Below are 24,443 nucleotides of genomic sequence, written 5' to 3' on the forward strand. Positions count from 1 at the left end.
AAATTCTCCAGGTAAGAATCCTGGAGTGGGTTGCCATTTCCTTCTCCAGGGGGTCGTCCTGAACCAGGGATTGAACCCAGGCAGATGCTTTACTGTTTGAGCTACTAGGGAAGCCCGTATAAACAGAATAATAGCAGCCATATAAACATGTATTAAAATCACATCTCTCCAATTATCATAGTGCCTGAAGTGACCATAATGGACAAGCAGTGACTCAGTTGTTTTTATCCTATAAATAGGTGGGTTCCAGCCTGAAATCCCTGGACATCTAGGAGCCCATAAGGGAAGAACTGAAGATCCACAAGCTTTTTGCAGCTCATAAAGTTGAAAGGAAATCATATACTTACCTGACTCAAATTTCTGGGACTTCCCTGATAGTCCATGGGAAGTGGACCCAGAATTTATTTAACCAGTCACTGTATGTGTATATATCAATATGGATGTCAGTATCTGTGCATTAAACCAGAGCTTCAGATCAGCACTGTAAAACAGACTTGCTGCCCTGACTTGATATAATTCCATTATAAAACAGAGAAATTTGACTTTTTTTTCTACCCCACTGGGTCTTCATTGTGTTGTGCAGGCTTCTGTAGTTGTGGCATTCCGGCTCAGTAGTTGTGGTGCGTGGGCTTAGTTGCCCCTGGCATGTAGACTATTAGTTCCCCTGCCAGCGATCAAACTCACGTCCCCTGCACTGGAAAATGGATTCTTTACCACTGGACCCTCAGTGACTTCCTTTCAACTATATGAAATACTGCAAAAAGCTTATGGACCTTCAATTCTTCCCTTATGGACTCCTAGATGTCCAGGGATCTTAGACTGGAACCCACTGGTTCACGGGATACAAACAGTTGAGTCACTGCTTGTACATTATGGTCATTTCAGGCTCTATGACAATTGAGTTGAACCCCTGAAAAGCTGACCTGGATAATTAACATACATTTGAATTTGAATATGGCTCAAGATCCAGGAACAAATTTGCTACAGTTAATTAAATCTCTTTGTATAAGAATTGTTCAAATAATGAGCTATATATTTTTAAAAACATACTTATGATAAATATTAAAGTGATCCCCAAAAGCCCAGTTGCCTCAAAATTCATTTTACCTAACCTATCTTAATTCTATCCACTTCCTTTTCCACAACATGGACTCCAGTAGGCTACTGTTTAAGATCAGTTTTCTATGAGGGAGGGCCTTGCAGTAGATACCTGTTAAGTCTGTCATCCAGCCTCCCTTCTCTGCAGACTTTTAGGGAAGTTGCTCTCATCTACATGGTAACAGGATAGCCTCCAGGCAGCCATGGGTATGAATTATGACCCCCAATTTTTGTCCTGGCTGTAAGTTTGGGCTGAACAGATTCATCCTTAGAAAACTTGAAATTGGGTGTAAAAGATCTGGTCTTTGTCTAGGTTGAAATCTTTAATGTATGAGATATAAAAACTGGAGTTTGTTCAGCCATTTTTTCTACCATGAACACTGGGGTAAAGAGACACAAAGTAGAACAAAGAGAGTGTCTGGTGCACAGTTTCAGTCCCATCCTGAGACATGGCCTTGGTTTCATCCTTATATTTTCTACTTTTTGCTTAAGTTGATTGTGTTGGTTTTTGTTTGTTGAAATCAAGAGATCCAACAGACAGGCTATCTTGATGGAAGCCTACTGGCAAGTCCCACGTCACATTATTGCCTCTATCATATCAGCCAGTAGTTATTCTCAAATGCACAGAGAATCTCTGTCTCTGAAGACCTAGGAATACAATCTAGGTATCCAGGAAAGTCAAAATGAGATCTTAGTTCACATGTGACAAGTCCAAGATTGATTGATTGATTGACTGATTGATTTGCTGTAAAACCAAGTAATTGTTTTAAATAATTGTTATACTCTTTAAAATGTTACTAGACTAACAAAAGGGAACAGATAGGCCACTATCTCCTTTATGGTACTCAGAAAAAATGGGACAGTTTTTCTTGGTGGATAATTTCTTTCTCTAATTTTTGGGAGGAAAAAAAATGACCTAGTCCCTAGTTTTATTACTCAAATACAGAAAGCATAGCTCCCTGTTCTTCAAACAAAGTTGAGGTGGACGCAGCTGGAAATAACTGAATAATTAAAATATCAATCAGAACAGGGGAGATTAAAGGACTTCACTTCAATAGAGCAATTGGGCAGAATTAGAATTGGAAGGAAAATAAAACAGTTTACAAAAGAGGGAAAGCAAACCATTTAACATTGGCCAGGTCTTCAAGTAAGGGATAATAACAAGTGGTACTAGCTTCAAATGAGGCCATAGGTAAACTGAACAACATCCACTTCTCTGAGACACACATATTCATAATTTTACCTTGTTTGTAACATTTGCTTCCTCCTGCTTCTATTGTCACATACATGGTGAATATGACTTAACTTACAAAGAATATTTAAATTTTTATATTTAAAAAGGCATATTGTTTAGAAATATATCTTATTGATTTCTCTAGCAATCTACTTATCCCAGGAAACTTAATGGATAGTAAACAATAAATAATAAAATATACTTTGAAACTGTTAAGAGATACATAAAATCTATAGTATATGGTTATTAATAAGAATTGAATAATTAACAAGATTTTTTAAATGGTACAATCATCTTTCTATTTATAATTAAGGTATCTATATTAGTTGCTGCTGCTGCTGCTGCTAAGTCGCTTCAGTCACGTATGACTCTGTGCGACCCCATAGATGGCAGCCCACCAGGCTCCCCCATCCCTGGGATTCTCCAGGCAAGAACATTGGAGTGTGCTGCCATTTCCCTCTCCAATGCATGAAAGTGAAAAGTGAAAGTGAAGTCGCTCAGTCGTGTCCGACCCTTAGCGACCCCATGGACTGCAGCCTTCCAGGCTCCTCTGTCCATGGGATTTTCCAGGCAAGAGTACTGGAGTAGGGTGCCATTGCCTTCTCCATCTATATGAGTTAGGATTCTCCAAAGGAATGGAACCAATAGGAGATACAATATAGATATGTAGATACAGATATACATGGGGAGGGAGGGGTATTTATTATGAGGAATTACCTCACATGATTTTGGAGGCTGAGAGTTTCTAAGATCTGCAGTGGGAAAGCTGGAGATCTAGAACTGATATATAGGTATAGTCTGAGTCTGAAGGCCTAAGAACCAGGAGAGCCAATGGTATAAGTTTCAGTTTAAAAGCTGACAGACTCAAGACCCAAAAAGTGCTAATGTTTCAGTTCAAGTCCAAAGACAGGGAAAAAAGTCAATGTCTTGGCTCAAAGCAGTCAGGTAGGATGAGTTCCCTCTTACTCAACCTTTTTATTCTATTTAGGTCTCTGCTTGATTGGATAAGGTTACTCACATTAGGCAGAGCAATCTGCTTTACTCAGGGTACTCATTCAAATGTTGGCTTACCTCAATACATCCTCACAGACCACCCTGAATAATTTGACTAAATGCTGAACACCCAATGGCCCAGTTAAGCTGACACATAAAATTAACCATCACACATCCACCCCTTGTAAACTTGGCACCCATGTGCCTCTCCTTAAAACAAGTTTAATATCTAAATAAAGACAATAATGTCATAATTCTACCTATGATGATACAACTATCCTGTATATGGACAGAAACATACTAACCACATCTGCAGAAGAGAAGGTAATATCCTGGAATGGTGTTTATTCTGTTCTTTGATTTCACATAACTTAAACTGTATGATGTAAAATTAATAATAAATTCTATGATATAAAACCAAATATTTTATATGATAAAGGAATAAGAGAGGGAAGAAAACAAAGATATTTAAGATACATAAACACATACTTGTAACAAAATAAGGAAGAATACTCATGACAATTACATCCTCATTTCTATAACTAGCTTTTTGATCATAGCTGGTATTTATAACTGCCTACTTCCACTGCCAATTCTGTATTCCTTTTGTCTTCAGCAAGCACTTCAGCTGATTATGGTTCTTTACCTGGTGGAGTGACCCAAATCTTTATTCCTGAAGGGCCTGGGGTATTAGTAGTCCTGAATGGATTGGGTTGTTTTAGTTTTCCACTGGCCTTAATCACAGGGTATGGTGATACTAAGGGACCTCCTGTATTTCAGACATACTCTTCCTTACCTTCATGTGAAGCAATAGTGCAGTTTTCCCCTGGTAGTCAGGATCAATCACCCCAGTCAACACAGAAATTTCCTTCTGTGCTTACTGATTAAGATGCATCGCGGAGCCTAATTTGGCCAGGCAGCAGCCTTAACTTCCAGTTAAATGGAATTATTGTGCTGTCACCTGTTGTGTCGCCTGGTGGAAACATTCTACCTTTTGGAACTAACACCTCTAGGCTAGCAAAGCACAGAGTTTCGTGGACAGGAAGGAAAAATTTTGCTAGTAAGTCACTACTGCACAGGTTTAGTTGCCCTGTAGCATGTGGAATCTTCTGAGACAAAGGATCTACCTGTGTCTTTTGCATTTGCAGGCAGACTGTTTACCACTGAACACCAGGGAAGTCCCCCCATCCCCCTTTTTTAAAGACACATAAAGACATAGAGAACAGGAGGGAAGAAAACAAAGTAAGAATCCTGGAAGCTGGAAAGCAGATGGACTAATGACAACTGACAGCAGAACCAGGAAAACTGAATCCTAAGCCTGCAGTAGGGGAGAAAAAGCAAGAATATTACATTTTAGAACTCTCAAACAACCCAAGAAATGGGGGACCTCAGGTACCTCTGAAAATGTAGGTGGAGGAGCTAAAAAGATGATTACCTGAAAGTTTGTTTACAATGCTGCTGTTGTTCAGTTGCTAAGTTGTGTCCAACTGTTTGTGACCCCATGCACTATATGTAGTACACCAGGCTCCTCTGTCCTTCACTATCTCCCGAAGTTTGCTCAAATTCATGTCCACTGAGTCAGTGATGCTATCTAATTATCTCATCCTCTGCTGCCCCTTTCTCTTTTTGCCTTCCATCTTTCCTAGGATCAAGGTGTTTTCCAATGAGTCAGCTCTTTGCATCAGGTGGCCAAAGGACTGGAGCTTCACTTCGGCATCAGTCTTTCCAATGAATATTCAGGGTTGATTTCCTTTAGGATTGACTGGTTTGATCTTCCTGCTATCCAAGGGACTCTCAAGAGTCTTCTCCAGTACAGAATTTGAAAGCATCAATTCTTTGGTGCTCAGTCTTCGTTATTGTAACACTCACCTCTGGACAAGACTACTGGAAAAACCACAGCTTTGACTATTTGGAGCTTTGTCAGCAAAGTGATGTCTCTGCTTTTTAATACGCTGTCTAGATTTGTTATGGTTTTCCTTCCAAGGAGTGAGTCTTTTTTTAAAATTTCATGGCTGCAGTCACTGGTCCACAGTGATCTTGGAGCCTAGGAAAATAAAATCTGTCATTGTTTCCACTTTTCCCTCATCTATTTTCTATGAAGTGATGGGACCAGATGCCATGAACTTAGTTTTTTGACCTTTGAGTTTCAAGCCAGCTTTTTCACTCTCCTCTTTCACCTTCATCAAGACGCTCTTTAATTCCTCTTCACTTTCCACCATTAGAGTGGTACCATTTGCATATCTGAGGTTGTTGATATTTCTCCTGGCAATCTTGATTCCAGCTTGGGATTCATCCAGCCTAGCATTTCACATGATGTACTCTGCATAGAAGTTAAATAAGCAGGATGACAACATACAGCCTTGATGTACTGCTTTCCCAATTTTGAACCAATCTATTGTTCCATACCCGGTTTTAACTGTTGCTTCTTGACCTGCATATAAGTTTCTCAGGAGACAGGTAAGGTGGTCTGGTATTTCCATCTCTTCAGGAATTTTCCAGTTTGTTGTTATCCACACAGTCAAAGGTTTTAGCATTGTCAGTGAAGCAGAAATAGATGTTTTTCTGGAACTCCCTTGCTTTCTTCATGATCCAAAATAGGTTGGCAATTTGATCTCTGGTTCCTCTGCCTCTTTAAAATCCAGCTTGAATGTCTGGAAGTTTTTGGTTCACATACTGCTAAAGCTTAGCTTGAAGGATTTTGAGCATAACCCTGCTAGCACGTGAAATGAGTGCAAATGTATGGTAGTCTGAACATTCTTTGGCATTGCCTTTTTTGGGAATGAAATAAAAATTAACTGTTTCCAGTCCTATGGCCATAGCTGAGTTTTCCAAATTTGCTGACATATTGAGTGCAGCACTTTAACGGGATCATCTTTTAGAATTTTAAATAGCTCAGCTGGAATTCCACCACCTCTACTAGCTTTGTTTATAGTAATGCTTCCTAAGGCCCACTTGACCTCACACTTCAGTTGTCTGGCTCTAGCTGAGTGACCACACCATCGTGACTATCCCAGTCATTATGATCTTTTTTGTATAGTTCTGTATATTCTTGCCACCTCTTCCTAATCTCCTCTGCTTCTGTTAGGTCCTTACTTATGAACCTTTTTTGTGCACCTCCTTGCATGAAATGTTCCTTTGATATCTCCAGTTTTCTTGAAGAGATCTCTAGTCTTTCCCGTTATATTGTTTTCCTCTATTTCTTTGAACTGTTCAAAGAAGGGCTTCTCTTCTTGCTATTTTCTGGAACTTTGCATTCAGTTGGGATACCTTTCCCTTTCTCCCTTGCCTTTCTCTTCTCTTCTTTCCACCCTCCCTACAACTCTGTCTCACCCTGATTTCAGCAGAATACCCCTGAAGTTCTGATCTCTGGAAAAAGTGAAACAGAGGAAGGCACAAGAAGCACAAGCATATTTGAGGGAAGGAGAATTTTGCTAAAAATAGGGTAATTAAATAAAGGTTTACTAACAGAATGCAAAGGCTGACAATCTTTTTCCACTGTTGGAATCTCAGAATACTGGCAGCCAGATAGTATATTGGCAGAGTCTTTTTGAATAGTATGATCTGCCCAAGATAAAAGATCTAAAATATTTATGTTTTCGGTTCTTTGTTTTGGGTGACCATTTGCACATTACGTTTAGTAGCATTCCTGGTCTCTACACACTAGAGACCAGCAGCATTTCTACCACTGTTGTGCAACCAAAAATGTCTCTAGACATTGCCAATTTCCCCAGTAGAGGAAGATAAACTACCACTGGAGCTGTGATGACTGAGTGGTTAAGATGTTAGACTCAAAATCCAATGGGGTATCCCCATGCAGGTTCAAATCCTGCTCACAGCATCTCTGTTCATATAGTGATAGCCACAGTTACACAGCTCTATCCATGAACTTTCATTTAGCTTTGTAGTGCCTTTCTCTTACATATAAGCAGAGAGAGCCAGAGTTCACCAGAAATCCAAAGAAAAATGAAGAAACTAGCAGCTTGGAGGAAATAGGCTACGAGAAAGAAGAAAACTTTAAAAAGCGCATATAGCATCTACAAAAAAAGAACTACTGGAAATTAAAAATGTAGTAGCATAAATTAACGGAGAAGGCAATGGCACCCCACTCCAGTACTCTTGCCTGGAAAACCCCATGGATGGAGGAGCCTGGTAGGCTGCAGTCCATGGGATTGCTGAGGGTCGGACAAGACTGAGCGACTTCACTTTCACTTTTCACATTCATGCATTGGAGAAGGAAATGGCAACCCACTCCAGTGTTCTTGCCTGGAGAATCCCAGGGACGGGGGAGCCTTGTGGGCTGCCGTCTATGGGGTCACACAGAGTCGGACATGATTGAAGTGACTTAGCAGCAGCAGCATAAATTAAAAACTTAGTAGAAGCACTGGAAAACAAAGTTAGTGAAATCTCTGGAAATAGGGTAAAAAGACACAGAAATTAAAAAATAGGAGAGGACATAGAAGATAAGAAAATGTAAGTAAAAGCCTAAGGGGACTATATTAGGAAGCAGCTTAAGTTGCTACAACAAAGAGACTCCAAAATTTAGTGGCTTAAATAGCAGTTTATTTCTCTGTAGCCTAGGGTAGGTAGATGTCTCTGCTTTATGAATCAGCTGGCTCTGTCATACTAAACATGTTGCATCCATATCCATCCCTATATCCAGGCCTGCTGTTTCAGTTAACATTCTCTAACCAGCAGGAAGGAGGTCAATGAAGGTCACAAATTAAATATATAACTCGTAATGTACATGTATCACTTTTGTTCACATCTAGTTATGAGATAGGCTGGGGGAATGTAGTTCTGCCTCTGCAGTCAGGAGAGAGTTATTAAGAGGAAGAAGAGAATGGATATTGAAGGAAGTTGAGCAATTTCCATGATAAGGTCTAACATCCAAACAAAAGGACATCCAAAGAGACAGAACCAAAGAAAATAGCAGGGAGGAAATCAGCAAATAAATATGTATTAAAGTGACCAGGTTTTGCTGGGGTAACAAACAATCCTTAAATCTTAGTAGCTTATAAAAAAGGTTTATTTCTTGTTTAAGCTGCATGTCCATCACAAGTCAGTCAGCTAGGGTTTCTGTTCCATGCTTTCTTACTCAGATCAACAGAATTTTCCATCATTTAGGAAAGTGTTAGTCATTGTGATGGCAGGCGGGTGGGGCCCCTGGTAAATCATATACTCGTCTCTAAAGCTTCCACTTGTCATTCTTGCTCTCACTTTAATGGCTAAATTCAGTCAAATAGCTAACCTAACTTCAGGTCAGGGCAAACTTCAAGGGCACAGCAAAGTTCAATCTTATGTGCACAGGGAAAAAACTGAAAATATTTAGTGAAGGATATTAATGACTACCACAGCTCACGTAAATAACTGGTTGACTCTCCTTGCAGGCAAAACACACTCATTCCCCCCACAAGGGAAACAACTCAAGAGGCCCATCTTGTCATTGTATAAAGCTCAAAGTCTAGACTCTTTGTTTGAGTCTAGACTCATTTCTTTGGGTGATAATGTGGTAGTCTCTAAAGGAGGTTTAAATGTGGCTCTTCTGTGTCCAGGGATGTATGAACTAAAAAGCTAACTTATCTTCCTTCATCTACCAATACATGGTGGTGGAATAGGACAAGTATAAATTTAGAAAGAGGAAGGATGGAGAAACATAGCAGACAGTAGGCCACTGCAAAAAATGTAATAAAATAGTAGTTTCCAAACTATTTTTTCCTCTAGTAGAACATTTTTTTAAAATGTTATGTGGAATTCAGATGTATAAAGTAGATCAAAGTAAAATGCTCTGCTTGGAGATTGGAATGCTGCCTGACCTTCACTTATCCTCAACGTAGGGCTACTCTTGAGGAAGCATCATGAAACCTTTGAGGTCATGAAACATAGTGGAAATGAAGTCATCAAAGGATAGCCAGGATTTTTTAGGGCAAAGAGGAAGAAAAAATATCAAGGGAAAGGGAGATTATGCACAATAGACTGCAACTTCCAGATAACCCAGTGGAATGATCTGGGAAGGTGCAACTGGGAAAAGGTGCAACCAATGGGAAACTGGGTCAGGTGAGGGGATGTATAAGGTGGTATGTTCTCTCCTTTCATCATACTGGTTTAAGCAATGCTCCAGCATAAACTCAACCTTTATGCTACTCTATGCTTTCACCTGAACAGCTGACCATTGCTGAAGAGAACATATAATTAAGCCAACTGTTCAGACCTTAAAATTGTGTCCACACATCTCAAATTGGCATTCAATATTGCCTGGTAATTTTGTCACACTTACTTAATATGTTCACTTTCTCACTATCTAAAGCAATTATTTCACCTTCTTTTTAAGCCTTGAGCTTTTGATACTCCACCGTCTCCAAACAAAATCATCTTTCAATAAATATTTATTGAACATCTATTAACTGTCAAGCATTCTTCTAAGTACTAGAGAGAGAGTAGTGGAACAACAAAAATCCTGTGGATCAAGGAGCCCACCCAAGTGCTCTATGATGACTTAGTGGGGAGGGATGGGGGTGGGAGGGAGGCTCAAGAGGGAGGGAATATATATATATACACACACACACACATGCACACACATACATACATGCATACATATTTATGGCTTCCCAGGTGGCTCAGTGGGAAGAATCTACCTGCAGTGCAGGAGACTCAGGAGATGCAGGCTCAACTCCTGGGTCAGGAAGATCCCCTGGAGGAGGGCATGGCAATGCACTTCAGTATTCTTGCCTGGATAATCCCATGGACAGAGGAGCTTTGCAGGCTATGCTCATAGGTACAGCTGTACTACAGCTCAGCACATGGCTGATTTGCACTGTTGTACAGCAGAAACCAACCCAATTTTGTAAAGTAATTATTCTCCAATTAAAAAAATTCCAATGAAAGGAGATAGGAAATAAACAAATATATAGGATTTTTGTATAGTATTAAGTGCTATGGAAAAGAATAAAGCCAGTTGGGGAAAGAGTATGCTATTGGGAGTGGCAGATCATGTAGATTTTCTTTAACACTGAATGAAATGTGTAGCCACTGGTGGGATCAAAGTATAAAGGATGACATAACCCAACATAAACTTTCAAAGGATCACTTTGCCTGTTATGGTGAGAGACCATAAGGAAGAAAGAGTGTTAGCAGGGAGACTGGTTATTTGAATATCTTCTTGGTTTATATCTTTAGTTCCTCGCCCCCGGCACTTCCCCCCATTCCACATGTTTTGAAGGAAAGAACTGTCAAAATACAATTTTCAAAAACAGAAAAACATCTCTCATGCAAATATAGAATAATGTGTCAAACCTTTATTAGCTCATTAATGTTTCTTAAAATGAATAAAACCAATAATAAAAAGAAGGAATATTAGAATTATGTTGCCAGGTTAGATGCACAACATGCTAATGTCCCTCGGAGTAATCATATCATAATCTTTGGGATTATCTTTTCTAGCAGAGAGAAATCTACACATTAATGTGTAACTTAAGTGTCTGAGCTTTAATTAAATAGTAAAGAGTCAAAGACAGGTTCATTCTCCTAGACTTGAAAATTAAGTAATCCTTGCTTGGGCCTGTTGAACAGTGCCCCAGCATACTGACTATTTTGCTTTACTTCCAAACTTTGGGTAAATTTTCTTAAAAAATTTCCATGAAAACAATTTTTTGAAACGTCTCAGATAGTTTTGATTCACATTTTTAACTTACTAGAGGAAACTGGGATGGTGCTAAAGTCAATTTCTCTTCTTCTCTGGGTTTCTTGCCTTTTTTATTTGGTCTCTGTCCTTCGCCATTGCACTAATGTAGGTGAAAGATGCAAAGGGCCTATATTTAGGGCATAGCATTGCTTCAGTCTTTAGGTTTACACTCAGAACCAAGACCTTTTCTTGATATTATTCTGATATTCAAGTGCTACTATGTATATAATCTATGAAAATAATCTTCTTCAACAATCATTAATTAATCAGTATCTCAATCTCTGATTGACTTATTTTATTCCCAGGGACTCAACTACCACAATGATTCCCAATTCTAAATCTCTAAACCTGGCCACTCTACTATACACCAGATCTGTTATTTAAAATGCTCCCGGGTATCTCTAAGGGCTTCCCCAAAGGCTCAGTAGTAGGTAAAGAATCCACCTGCAATGCAGGAGACACAGGAGATACAGGTTCAATCCCTGGGTCAGGAAGATCTCCTGGAGAAGGAAATGGCAACCCAGTCAAGTATTCTTGCCTGAAAATCCCATGGACTGAGGAGCCTGGCAGGCTACAGTCCAAAGGGTTACAAAGAGTCAGACACAGCTAAGTGGCTAAGCACACACGCACACTGGGTATCTCTATCAGAGGCATCCTGAGCTGGCAATTCCAGTTGATTTCATTGTTTCTATTCCAGTCCAAATGTATTCCACTTGTCCAATATTTCTATTCCATTCCTGTCCACAGTACCACCATTTGCCCAATTAACTAAATTTGTAACCTGAGAGTCATCACTGTTTCACATGCCATATCTATCTACATAACCATCAATTCTTGTTCTTCTCTATCATAACTATCTCTTTAATCTAACCCCTCTTCTTTTCCACTTCCACCTCAACCTCCTTTAGGTCTTTACTGTAGTTACTTTAATTATGCTTTAGACTTGGTACTGCAAAAAAAAAAAAAAATCCACTTCTGTGAGTGTTCTTTTCATAAAATGCCTATATGATTGTCTTGATTAAATCTTTTAAAGGTTCCCCATTGCCTACAAGGATAAAACTTGAGCTTTTTAGCAAGTAGGCAGATTGCTTTTAGCACTATCCTCATAATCTTCATCAGTAACCCTAATAAACATGAGTTCTAAATAAAAATAGTGTGCTTGCCATGCAAATACAACTTTAAGACAAATTCTCCAATTTTTCCTTCTGTCTAGATGGCTGCCACTCACTCCTCCAACAGAGACATTCTAGAGCTGCCACTGGGTGAATTCCTACTTATTCTATAAAGCCCCACTCAAAAACTGCCTCCTCTTTGAAAAGGTTTCTGACTCTTCTCCAGATCCCTAGGCACAGTTAGTTCAGTACTTAATGCTCCTAAAACATCTCCACATTACCTCCTTTAATATTTAACTTTACTATACACAATTTGGTTTTATGTTCTATTTTTTGAGAGCACAGTAGTGTTCTAGTGATCTTTGTTTATTCTAGCACCTACCACAATAAACTACTTTTTTTGTTTTGCTTTATTGTCTGTGTCACATATTCTAAGATATGTGAGATAAAAGCAAAATTAATTTAATTCTTAAACTTGCAGGAAGGAATTTCATTTGCATTTATTTATTTATTTTTAAGACAAAGATTCTGTATTTAAATCAGCAAACTCAAGATTCTTCAAGCCCCAGCCCATGGAGAGCAGCGTTCCCTCCCAGGCCCCCTCATCCTCACCCCTTAGCCACAGAAAGGAATGGAAAATGAGAAGCCTGGGGGCCTCTGCCAGGGCAGGCTGCCTCCAAAGGGTGGTGAGTGCAGTCCATCTGGGGCTGGGGTGGTGGCTGCCACAGGCCCCTCCCTATAAATTAATTCCCTGCAGCCACAGCTGTGGGTAAGGCATACTTGGAGGAGAAGGCCATCAGGCAGCATCCTTGATTTCCAGCTAAGGAATGGATTAGGGCATAGGGCTCAGAGGGAAGAGGCCAGAGAAAAGAGAAGAGGTATGGTGGCTTGAGACCCCCCCCTACAATTTTGGTCCCAGGGAAAAAGAGGCCAGTTGGTCCAGTTTTGTGGGTTTGGAGAAGGGAATGTATTAGTCAGCACAAAGGGGAGGCCACCATCGGGCACCCCTGGAGGAGACAAACCAGGCCCCCACCCTGGCAGAAGGGAGTGTGAGAGCTCCCAGGGGCTCTCAGGAAATGTCAGTGCTAAAAAACAAACTAACATATATATTAACCATTCATGGAAGGCAGGGGCAGGGCTGCAGAGCAGATCAGAGGATCTGGCGTGGCATCGCATAGTCGGTCAAGCCTGCCTGAGAAGCCCCGTGGTTGGTCCCCATCTGTAAGCCAATCAAATTCTTGCCCTCCTGCAGTTGGTTGTCCGGGAAGTACCGAGGGTTCTCCTTGGATTTCTTGGTAAACCAGTTAGGATCCCCAGAGAAGAGCCCATCGTCCCATGCTACCACTAGCCTGCCCAGATTCATCAGTGTCCGCTGCACACAGGCCATATTCTTTCCTTCCCAGAGGTCCACAGTCTGGGAGATGTCATTGGTGTTGATGCCGTAGCGCTCGGCTGCTTGCAGGAACTGGGAGATCTGCCCCATCTGCTTGAAGGCTGTGGTGGAGGCCTGGATCTTCTTCACTGGGGCCTGCCCCTCGGGGTACAGTCCATTAATGAGCTCACACAGCACCGTGCCATCCTTGAGCCAGTTCTGGAAGTTCGTGCACCCAGGCTGAGGCCGGCTCACATGCTTGCGGCACTGGGTGGTGATCCACTGGATCAGGATTTGCTCCAGGTCTGCATCGTATTGTTTATCAATCTTCTGCTGTACCTCCTGGCTCAGGCCATACGCAGGTCCCCTGTTGGCCATTCTGAAGGGTGGCAGCAGTGGTTGGAGGGGAGGTTCACGTGGGTTGGAGAGTTGCGCACTGGAGGCGGGGGCTGCAGCGCGAGTCTGAATTTATTTTCTTTTTAATATTTATGTTTGGCTGTGCTGGATCTTAGTTGTGGTGCACTGGCTCTTTGTTGTGGCATGTGAGCTTCTCTCTAGTTGTAGCACTTGGGCTCAGTAGTTGTGGGATATGGGCTTACTTACCCTGTGGCATTTGAGATCTTAGTTCCTCGACCAGGGGTTGAACCCACATCCCCTGCATTGGAAAGTGGATTTTTGACCACTGGATCACCAGGTAAGTCCCTTGGGTTTATTTCAAATCTATGGTTATTAATCTTTTGGATCACAGACCCCTATTCAAAAAAAACTATGATGAAAGTTGTAACATTCTACTCGGAAAGATATACACACATGGTAGGATTCACAAATGCCCTGAACCCATTGATACCCGACAAATTAAGAAACTATCTTTTCATTTTTATTAATTTTTTGAGTAAGAATATTTACATGGAACAAAAATTTTAAAGTAATAAACTTTACAATGAATAGCCTGTTCTAGCCTCTTCCCAAAATATTCAATTCAATTCCTATTCTATCAAAGTGACCACATTTTATGTATTCTTCTGGAGACAGTCTCTGTATATGAATACAGGAGCATTAAAAATTCTTTTTCCTGACATTTTTTTTCCATTTATATTGGCAATTATTCCACATTGGGTACCTAAGGTTTCAAATGCACAGAATTTTATTGCATTGCTGTACCCTAATTTTTTTACAATGTATTTTTAGATTTTGAAACAATTTCAAGCTTACAAAAATGTTGGAAGCACAGTACAAATCATTTCTTTCCAGAACCAACTGAAAGTAAGTTGCTGAATCAAAATGACAATGAGATATCACCTCACACCAGTCAGAATGGCTATCATAAAAAAAATCTACAAATGACAAATACTGGAGAGGGTGTAGAGAAAAGAGAATTCTCCTACACTGTTGGTGGGAATTTAAATTGGCACAGCCATTATGAAAAACAGTCTGGAAGTTCCTTATAAAAACTGAAAACAGAGCTACTATATGATCCAGCAATCTCACTCCTGGGCATATATCTGGAAAAGATGAAAAACTCTAATTTGAAAAGGTATACTCATCCCAATGTTCACAGCAGCACTAATTACAATAGTGACTACTTACAACAGCCAAAGACATGGAAGCAACCTAAGTGTCCATTGACAGATGAATGGCTAAAGAAGATATATACAATGGAATTCTACTCAGCCATAAAAAGAATGAAATATTGCCATCTGCAGCAATATGGATAGACCTAGAGAACATCATACTATGTGAAGTAAGTCAGAGAGAAGAAGACAAATATTATATGATATCACTTATATGTGGAATCTAAAAAATAATACAAATGAATGTATATACAAAGCATAAACAGATTCACAGGCATAGAAAACAAACTTATGGTTACCAATGCATAGAAAACAAACTTATGGTTACCAATGGGGAAAGGGAGGGGGGAGAGGGATAAATTAGAAGTATGGGATTAACAGATACACACTACTTTATATAAAATAGGTAAGCAACAAGGATTTACTATATAACACAGGAACAATATTTAATAGTTTATAATAACCTATAATGGAAAATAATCTGAAAATATAAATATATGACTGAATCACTTTGTTGTATATTTGAAACTAACACAGTATTTAAAATCAGCTATAACCTCAAAAAAAAAAGTAAGTTGCTGACTTGATGTTCTATCACCCCTGAATGCTTTTCTGTGTATTTTATACAAACAAAAACATTTTCTTGCATAATCACAATACAACTATCAAAATCAGGAAATTAACATTGTACATTACTACCATCTAATTTTCAGATCACATTCAAATTTCACTAGTTGTCCAGACAATGTCTTTCATGTCAGGTGCAATTCCTCAATCTTTTCTTGACTCATAACACTAGAGATTACAGGCTAGATATTTTGCAGAATGGACCTTAACTTGATTCATATGATATTTTCTCACGATTAGAATAAGTTTATGCATCTTTGGTAGGAGTATAATAGAACTGGTGCTGTGTTCTGCTAACTGCATTCTATCAGGTGGCATTACAGTTTCTATTTGTTCCATTATGATGATGTTCATGTTGATCATTTGATTAATGTGGAAACTGACAGACTTCGCCACTGTAAAGTTACTCATATTTTCCCATTTATAATCAATATGTGTTAAGCAGGTGATTTTGAAAATATGTAAATACTTTAATCCCCATGAAACATTCACCTTATTCATTTATTTAAATATATCACTATAGGCTCATGGTTTCCTGCTTTATTCAATGGTTTACGACCCATTAACCATCATTATTTTGATCCTCAAATTGTCCCAGATATAAACTGGTTTCCATGTGTTCTTTTTTAAAAAAGTATTTATTTATTTGGTTGTGTTGGGTATTAGTTGTGGCACGTGGGGTTTTTGCTTTCGTACATGGATTCTCTCTAGTTGTAGCATGCAGGCTTGGTTGCCCTATGGCATGTGGGATCTTAGTTCCCTGACCAGGGATGGAACCCATGTCTCCTATATTGTAAGTCAGATCCTTAGCTACTGGACCACGAGGGGAGTCCTCTGTGTGTTCTTGACATGTTCCCATCATTCTTCCAGCACTTCCTTACTTTCTAGTACAAAAAGATGATCCAGGCTAAACTTATGCTCTTCCTGCCCCAGTGGTAGAATCAGCTATTTCTGTAAGAATTCTTGATTCCTTTTTGTAGAGAATGACATTTAGAAGCCACAATCTATTTCTATATCTCTATGAATTGCAACCACTGATATTGCTAATTCTATTCCAACACTGGAGAAGGAAATGGCAACCCATTCTAGTATTCTTGCTCGGAGAATCCCATGGGCCGTGGAGCCTCATGTGGAGTCCATGGGGTTGCAAAGAGTCAGACACGACTAAGCTACTGACCCATTCCAACAGTACAGAGTTCATTCTCCCTTCCTATTTGTTTTCTCCCTTTTCCTGTTTGTAACTCCCTTCTTGGACAATAAGAAACCAGACTCCCATTATCCTTAATATATTTACCTATTTGATCAATCCTTCTGAGGGTAAGCAAAATCCCAGTCACTGCTGTACCTTCCCTTACATGGAAGCCTTTCTTACCCAACTCAGGATCCAATACCCTGCATCAGGATTCCCCCACCCTCACCATGTCTTCCTCTTCTTACCTGTGCTCCAATATCCCTCTCTGGATTTCTGACATCCCCACCGGACAAACCATAGATGTCTACTTTACTCTACTTGATCTAATGGCTTTAGGATGACATTGTTCCAGGAACGGAAGTTTGAGATTGAATGGTTTGTCCAGGATTTTCCAGGTGTTTGCGTTGAATGCAGGTTTGTGCTGCATTCCCAGGAACCCCTTCAGCCCTAAGGAAGCCTGGACATTAGCCACGCCAGGAAAATAAGCTGTCCTAATGTTCTCAAAGGTCATCATATAACTTTTAGGTCTTTCTATATATTAGAATTACCACTCAAGAGCTCTTTAGGAATCCTTGTGAATAAATTATTAAACCTCCATGGAAAGAAATATAGCACAATCAACAACATCGTAAATGCACATACTCTCTGGCCCAGCAAGTCTACTGCTAGAAATTTATCTTAAATGTATATCAACCTTGTATAGATATGATTACCTGCAATATTGTTTTTATTAGTAAAAGGATAAATTAAAGGGGCATTAAAAAAATTATAGACCCTTTCCCATTAGGAACACAGAACAATAATCAGATTGGCTAAAAAGTTTAACAACTCTCAGAAACAGAAAATAACACCATAAAATGAAGGAGCTCCGCAATTCTCAAGGCAAAAACAAAAGCAGGATGACACAAAACAGCCAGGAAATAATTTTTCTACCACATTTATTAGATACTTGTCAGAAAACCGTTTCCTAGGTCATTAGCTAAATTCTTTACGCAGCCCAGTAGTGGTATCCGGACACTTTTCAGAGTGTCCCCAAAGATTGCCTCGGGCTTGCCAGAAACTGGAGAGGAACTTGAGCGGTTTGGTCAGGATTTTCCAACTTTTTGTACTGGATACAGGTTTGTGCTGCACCCCAGGGACCCCTTCAGTCGCAAGGAAACATGGACAGTAGCCATCCCAGGACCAGGCTACATAGTGAGAAAACGTAGACGGGCGCTGTCCAACATGGCACCGCTCGCCAGACAGGGCTATTCACATTCAAATTCAGTACGGTTAAAAATTCAGTTCCCGGGTCGCGGTCGCTACAGTACGAGTGCTCAACAGTCACAAGCAGGCTAGTGGCTACCGTATTAGCGCAGATGTAGAATCTTTCCATCACTTCGGGAAGTCTATCGGACAGAGCTGACACAGTTTAGAGTTAAAAACAAGAACAAGTTTGTAAGCCACTAGGCTCCACAATCAAAAACAACCAAGAGACGTTATTACTCTTTCCAAATATCTTGAGGGGAAAAATTATACTAAGAAACACCCAATTAAAAGAAACCTGCAAAGGCACCTGCCAGCAGGCTCCGTCAGCAACTCACTCGTTAATTCCCACGGCGGAGGCCGTCCGTCTTTCTGTGGTACATAATTCCTCAAACTTGTAGAACTCAGCAAACTCCCAAGGCGGTGGGCAACTGAGGGCAAGACTCCTAAAATTTAACTGTTCAAAGCGGCCGACGCCTGTATTCACAGCGCGGGCGAGCCTCGGCTCGGTGTTCCACAGCTGGACGCCGCCCGGGTCTCGCGCGACCCTCAGTCAGGCGCTTGTCACCGGCTGGGAGCGCGACGCCGCCCGTGTGTGCGCGCTCCCGCACGCGCGCCAGCCTGCGGCGCGAGCTGCTCTCGGCGGCCAATGGGGCGGGGAGCCGCGCGCCGGGGGCGGGGACGTGACGCGCGCACCTCGTGACCGTGGTAGCGGCCTGCGCCTGAGGAAGCCGGAAGCGGCTGCTATCCGCAGCCCCGACTGGAAGTGATCAGGAGGCAGTTTGCGCCTTGGGGGTTGTGGAACCCCGCGATGGACCGGAACCGGACCATCGAGCGGCGGAGGTCATCATTGCTGCTGCTGCGGCTGCTGTTGGTGGTGCTGCTGTGGTCGGGACTGGCTCTGGGCACCTTCTCCGTGGGCAGCAGCCCCCACAGGGTCCTCCACGACCTCCTGTCGGAGGAGCAGTTGCTGGAGGTGGAAGACTTGTCCCTGGCTCTGCTGCAGGGCGGAAGGATGGGGCCACTGTCACTCCCCCCAGATTTGCCGGATCTGGATCCAGAGTGCCGGGAGCTGCTGCTGGACTTCGCCAACAGCAGTGCTGAGCTGACCGGGTGTCTAGTGCGCGGCGCCCGACCGGTGCGCCTCTGTCAGACCTGCTACCCACTCTTCCAACAGGTCGCCAACAAGATGGACAACATCAGCCGAGCCGTGGGGGTGGGTAGAAGAGCACATCCGGGACCTCTGGTGTGGATTGTTGGGAAGTGAGGAGGATGTAATGATAGTTAACTCGGGGTGGGGCGGGGGTGGGGAGGGGCTCCTCATTTTCCCCATCTGTGAGAAAACGAGGTTGGATTGGGGCAGTGGAGTTAGGGGCATCAGAAAAGTGGGTGGTGGTATAGGGAGGGCTTGAGGTTTGGATTTTTGCCTCCATGGCTGCTGTTGGGCCTCTTTCGGTACATACTTGCAGATAGGTATAACTAGTTTTCTTGGGGCTTCTGCACCCCAACCCTGCCTTTTCTTCCTTTCCTTCACCCCTTTGCCCCAACTCTGCCACAGCTTCTTCCTTTCCCCACTTGCAGTTCCCAGGAAGGACTCTTTCCTGAAACCCCAGGTGAAGTGGAGAAACTGCAGTGTGGTGGTGATGAGAAACTTGAACTTTGTAGCCAAACCGTTTCAGATTCACCACTTTCTAGAAGTTTGACCTCAGATTAATTATCTTGGAGTCTTAGTTTCCTCCTCTGTAAAATGGAGGAAAACTGCTGCCAGAGGTGACTGTTAAAATAATAAAAAAAGAGATAATGTATGAAAGGCCATTTTAGTCATTAATACAGTCTGGAGACATTTGGCTAGGACACCATTTCTTCTCTCTTATTAGAGGTGTACTCTGAGCAAGTTATATTCTCTGGGCCTGTTTTCTCATGTGTAAGATGGAGATAAAACGAACTCTTAGAAAACAGGCACAGGGACTTCCCTGGTGGTCCAGTGGCTAAGCCTTAAAGCTTCCAATGCAGAGGTCCCAAGTTTGATCACTGCTTAGGAAATAGGATCCCACATGCTGCAATTAAAAGATCCTGCATGCTACAACTAAGACCCGGCACAGCCTAGTAAGGAAATAAATATTTTATAAAAGAAAAAAAAAAACTGGCACATAGCAATAGTTTTCAGTAAATGGGAACTAAAATTTTACAAAATAGTAAAGCTGCTCTCATGTCTTGGTACTCAGAGCTCTTCTGGTCATGTGGTACACGCTATGAGGCACTTAATTAAAAGAAAGACACAGAGACATGTCCCTGTTCCTAAGTACCTTATAGGGCTTGGCTTAGGAAAGGATTAGTGTCAAGGCTGGTGGGAGTCATGAGGTATGGGCTGGATATCCCTTTTAAAGGAACAACATGAGGAATGACATTGGGATTATGGAATGGAAAGTTCCTCTTGTACTGAGAAAAAAAGTCTCATGAAAATGTGATTGGAATTATTTCATAAATCATGGTTGATTTGATAGAATTTAGACGTATTTAGACATTGCATCCCCTACTTTGTCAGCCTGATATTACTTGACATAAGTATGCATTTTTATATAAATAGGGAATTTATTTGCATTAAATAAATTCTGTGCTCAGTCTTTCTGTAAAGAGTAAGTTTTCAAGGAAGTTTAGGCTTACATGCAATATTTTCGTGCATCCTTCTATTGGGTATGCTGCTGCTAAGTCGCTTCAGTCGTGTCCGACTCTGTGCAACCCCATGGACGGCAGCCCACCAGGTTCCCCTGTCCCTGGGATTCTCCAGGCAAGAACACTGGAGTGGGTTGCCATTTCGTTCTCCAATGCATGAAAGTGAAAAGTGAAAGTGAAGTTGCTCAGTCGTGTCTGACTCTTAGCGACCCCATGGACTATAGCCTACCAGGCTCTTCCGTCCAAGGGATTTTCCAGGCAAGAGTACTGGAGTGGGGTGCCATTGCCTTCTCTATAGCCAGGGATATATATGTGTGTGTGTGTGTATACCCCATTATTTTAAAGCACCCAAGACTTGTCCCTTGCTGTCATACTATAGCAGGTATGTACGGCATCATAACTGATTTAAGCAGTGAGTTAGTTGTTCTGTGGTCAGAATGACTGAATTGTGTTGCACTACTTGGCTCTTGAGGCAGCAAATACTTTTCTCATTTGTGTAGTTTCTGTGGAATTAAGATGAAGTTAAAAAATTACCCCAAACTCTGGTGGTACAGTGCTATGGGCTTCTGTGGACCAATTAAGGGCCAATTTGTGTATGGATTTCCACATGAGTTCCCCACTGCCCGTGGCAATGTAAGGGTGGCATGAACTGTGTCCTCTTCTTTGTGTCTCACATTCTACCAGTGACCTGCATACCTGGCTTGCCTCACTGTTGTGTGAAAGGATCAGAGGAGAGATAACAAGAGGCAGAAAGACCCTTTCCCCAATTTATATTTCCTCTCCCAACTCATCCACCCCTTTCCTCAGTAGAGCTGGATGCCATAGCTCAAAAGCATGATTTCTGAACTTCTGGGGGTATTTCATGGGTTTAGTAGGCTTTTTCAGATAGGTGTGGGAATTGAGCCATTATGTGTAGTAATGAACATATGGAAAAATATGTATGAATTTCTTAGGAGTGAATTTAAATTATCAGTTGTCCTTTGTGTGTGTGTGGCAGGGAGTTGTTTCTGGAGAGTAATGTATTTTCTTTGACTCAAGTCTTTGATTTAAATCAGTTTAATTAGCAAGTACATGCTCTTCTTAAATATTGAACAGGTAAAAGGGTACTGAAGGAAAAGGAGGGGATAGTCCAGGCTTCAAACTTAAAATTATCAGTGTAGTTAGGGAAATAAAATTAATCTATATTGAGAAAAATTTAAAAAGGAAAAAAAATCCATGTGAATATTACAAATTGTACAATAGGATTTTAGAACAAAAGAGTGAAGATGCTGAATTAAAGGAGGGAAGAGAGCAAGAGCGGGGGTGCTTATTAGAGAAAACCTACAAGCAGAATTTTATCAAGACATTCTTTCTCAACTCTTTAGTGTGAATCCATGTCCGTGGATTGATTGAGAGAGGAGGAGAGTGTAAAGAGAAAAAGAATCAATGGTAGAAATTAGCATGCTATTTCTGTGGTGCAGCAAACTGATTGATTTATCTGTAATAGTTATCTGAAAAGAATTCTATTTTCTAGTCACTTTCTCTTGGAATTAATGGGTCAAGGACTCCATATAGTTTTATTATCTCAAGATAAAGAATACAGTGATTTGTGAAACCTGAATAATGGAATTAATGGATTCCTTCTTACTTGAATCATACTTTCTTCTTTTAGTTTAAAGTGATAGGAATATAGTTTCATTGAGCTGTTCACCATCATCAGAGTGGTTGCCAAGATGCTTTGCCTCTCCTCCCCCTATTCTGAATTGCTAATCTCTATTTTATTCTACTTGGTTCATTTAAAATTTATATAGGCAGATAGATAGACATATGTTTGCGTGCTAAGTCACTTCAGTTGTATCCGACTCTTTGCGACCCTATAGACTATAGTCTGTCAGGCTCCTCTTTCCATGGGGTTCTCCAGACAAGAATACTGGAGTGGGTTGTCATTTCCTCTTCGAGGGAATCTACTTGACCCAGGGATCAAACCCACATCTCCTGTGTCAACTGCATTGGCAGGCAGGTTCTTTACCACTAGTGCCACCTGGGAAGCCCAGATAGACATATAGATATGTGTATATATTTATGAAGGTACTAGTAATTGAGGATATGTATCTGGAAGTGTTCAACATAATTTTAGTGTAGATTTACAAATTCTTAGGAATAGAAGGAGGAGATTGGAACACAACATGACATAATATGTCTGTCTTTCATTAGAGATTAGAATGCACTGTTTCTTTGTGGTTTAGTTGCTAAGTCATGTCTGACTGTTGGGACCCCATAGACTGTGGCCCACCAGGCTCCTCTGTCCATGGGATTTCCCAGGCAAGATTACTGGAGTGGGTTGCCATTTCCTTCTCCAGCACTGGTTCTTATTCATTCAGAAAAATTCTTGAATACTTATGATGTGCAGGGTAGTTGTACTTACTAGGGATATATCTGTGAATGAGAAGAGCTTATAGTCTGATAGAGGAAACAGACATTAAACATCATTGTAATTATTTAGTTCAGGTGTGATGTAAGTGTTGCAAAGAAAAAAATCCCAAATGCCACCAAAGCATGTAACAAGAGTGCTGATTAGGACTCAGGCTGGGAATAGATAGAAGTGGTGAATAGTTAAAGACACCTAAAATTTGAGAGGGTGGGAGAATGGGGAGAATATATACATTGTAAAGAAGTAGCAGGTGTGAAGACTCCGAGAGTCTGGTGTGTTTAAGGACTAGAAAGAACTCAAAGCACTGTGAGCCAGGAGGAGACTAGTTATTTGAGTCTGATAAAGTGGGCAGGTGCCATGTCATGAGTCCCATACAGTGAAAGTGGCTGGGTTTAATCCAGAAGGATGATCTGTCTATTTCATAGAGTTTTTACAAGGATTTAATGAGCTATACATTTAGGGCATTTAGAACCACTAGGTATTCAAAAGTACATCATCATCATTGGGGTTATTCATCATTTCCCTTCCATTCTCATGGTTGCCACCATCTTCTCATCCTGGACACTCCCTGAATACCACATAGTCATTCCTTCTTTCACCCCTTGATCATTTTATTTACTCCATTTAAAACCTTTTCCCCTTTCTTCCCTTTTCCCTGGGCTTCCCAGGTGCCACTAGTGGTAAAGAACCCGCCTGCCAGTGCAGGAACATAAGAGATGTGGGTTCGATTCCTGGGTTGGGAAGATCCCCAGGGAAGGGCATGGCAACCCACTCCAGTATTCTTGCCTGGAGAATCCCACAGACAGAGTAGCCTGGTGAGCTACAGTCCATGGGTCGCACAGAGTAGGACACAGCAAGCGACTTAGCACACATGCGTCATGTGGGATGTTAGTTCCCCAACCGGGATTGAATCTGGGTTTGAGTATGGAGCCCTAACCACTATATTGCCCCTTTCTTAGTATTGGGCTTAGTTCAAATCCTGCTTCCTCCATGAACTCTCCTCATTTCTCCCAACTACACTGATGTCTTCCTCAACTGAACTATTCCACACACTGACCACTCATACAGGTTATTCTGTATTGACTTTTAAAATAGCCAATCATCCCCTTACATCCAGTTCCTTCTTAAGTAACAGGTTACACTTAGCCAGCTACACCCACCTAGAGCACTTTTGTTGGCAACAGGTAGCTAGGTGAAATAGCAAATATCAGTTACTTACTGGGTGCCAGCCAGTGTGC

The 24,443-nt window shown here is 41.2% G+C and overlaps 2 protein-coding genes and 1 non-coding gene across 5 annotated transcripts in view; 2 read left to right on the forward strand and 1 right to left on the reverse strand.

Moving 5' to 3' along the window:
- Positions 1–18,721, reverse strand: part of NR2E1 (nuclear receptor subfamily 2 group E member 1) — a 116,218-nt gene extending 97,497 nt beyond the window's left edge. Inside the window, exons 1-2 of one of the 3 annotated variants that reach the window (XM_070376510.1) lie at positions 18,461–18,721; positions 13,253–18,265 (exon numbers count right to left, since the gene is read on the reverse strand). In XM_070376510.1, the coding sequence (XP_070232611.1) occupies positions 13,266–13,865 (600 nt within the window). In that variant the 5' untranslated portion in view covers positions 13,866–18,265; positions 18,461–18,721 and the 3' untranslated portion in view covers positions 13,253–13,265. Of the gene's footprint in view, positions 1–13,252; positions 18,279–18,460 lie in introns of those variants that run through there. The other 2 variants (XM_070376509.1, XM_070376508.1) reach the window with 2 other exon arrangements.
- TRNAL-CAA (transfer RNA leucine (anticodon CAA)) lies at positions 7,082–7,163 on the forward strand. The gene has a single exon. It is a non-coding gene; the product is annotated as a tRNA-Leu (tRNA).
- Positions 18,722–18,853: 132 nt separating the features above from the next.
- The window catches only part of OSTM1 (osteoclastogenesis associated transmembrane protein 1), a 41,026-nt gene continuing 35,436 nt past the window's right edge, over positions 18,854–24,443 (forward strand). The window contains exon 1 of the mRNA XM_005898192.3: positions 18,854–19,338. Coding sequence (XP_005898254.2) covers positions 18,934–19,338 — 405 coding nt within the window. The 5' untranslated portion in view covers positions 18,854–18,933. The remainder of the gene's footprint in view (positions 19,339–24,443) is intronic.

This window comes from Bos mutus, chromosome 9 (assembly GCF_027580195.1).
Source record: "Bos mutus isolate GX-2022 chromosome 9, NWIPB_WYAK_1.1, whole genome shotgun sequence".
In the NCBI taxonomy this organism is placed as follows: domain Eukaryota; kingdom Metazoa; phylum Chordata; class Mammalia; order Artiodactyla; family Bovidae; genus Bos; species Bos mutus.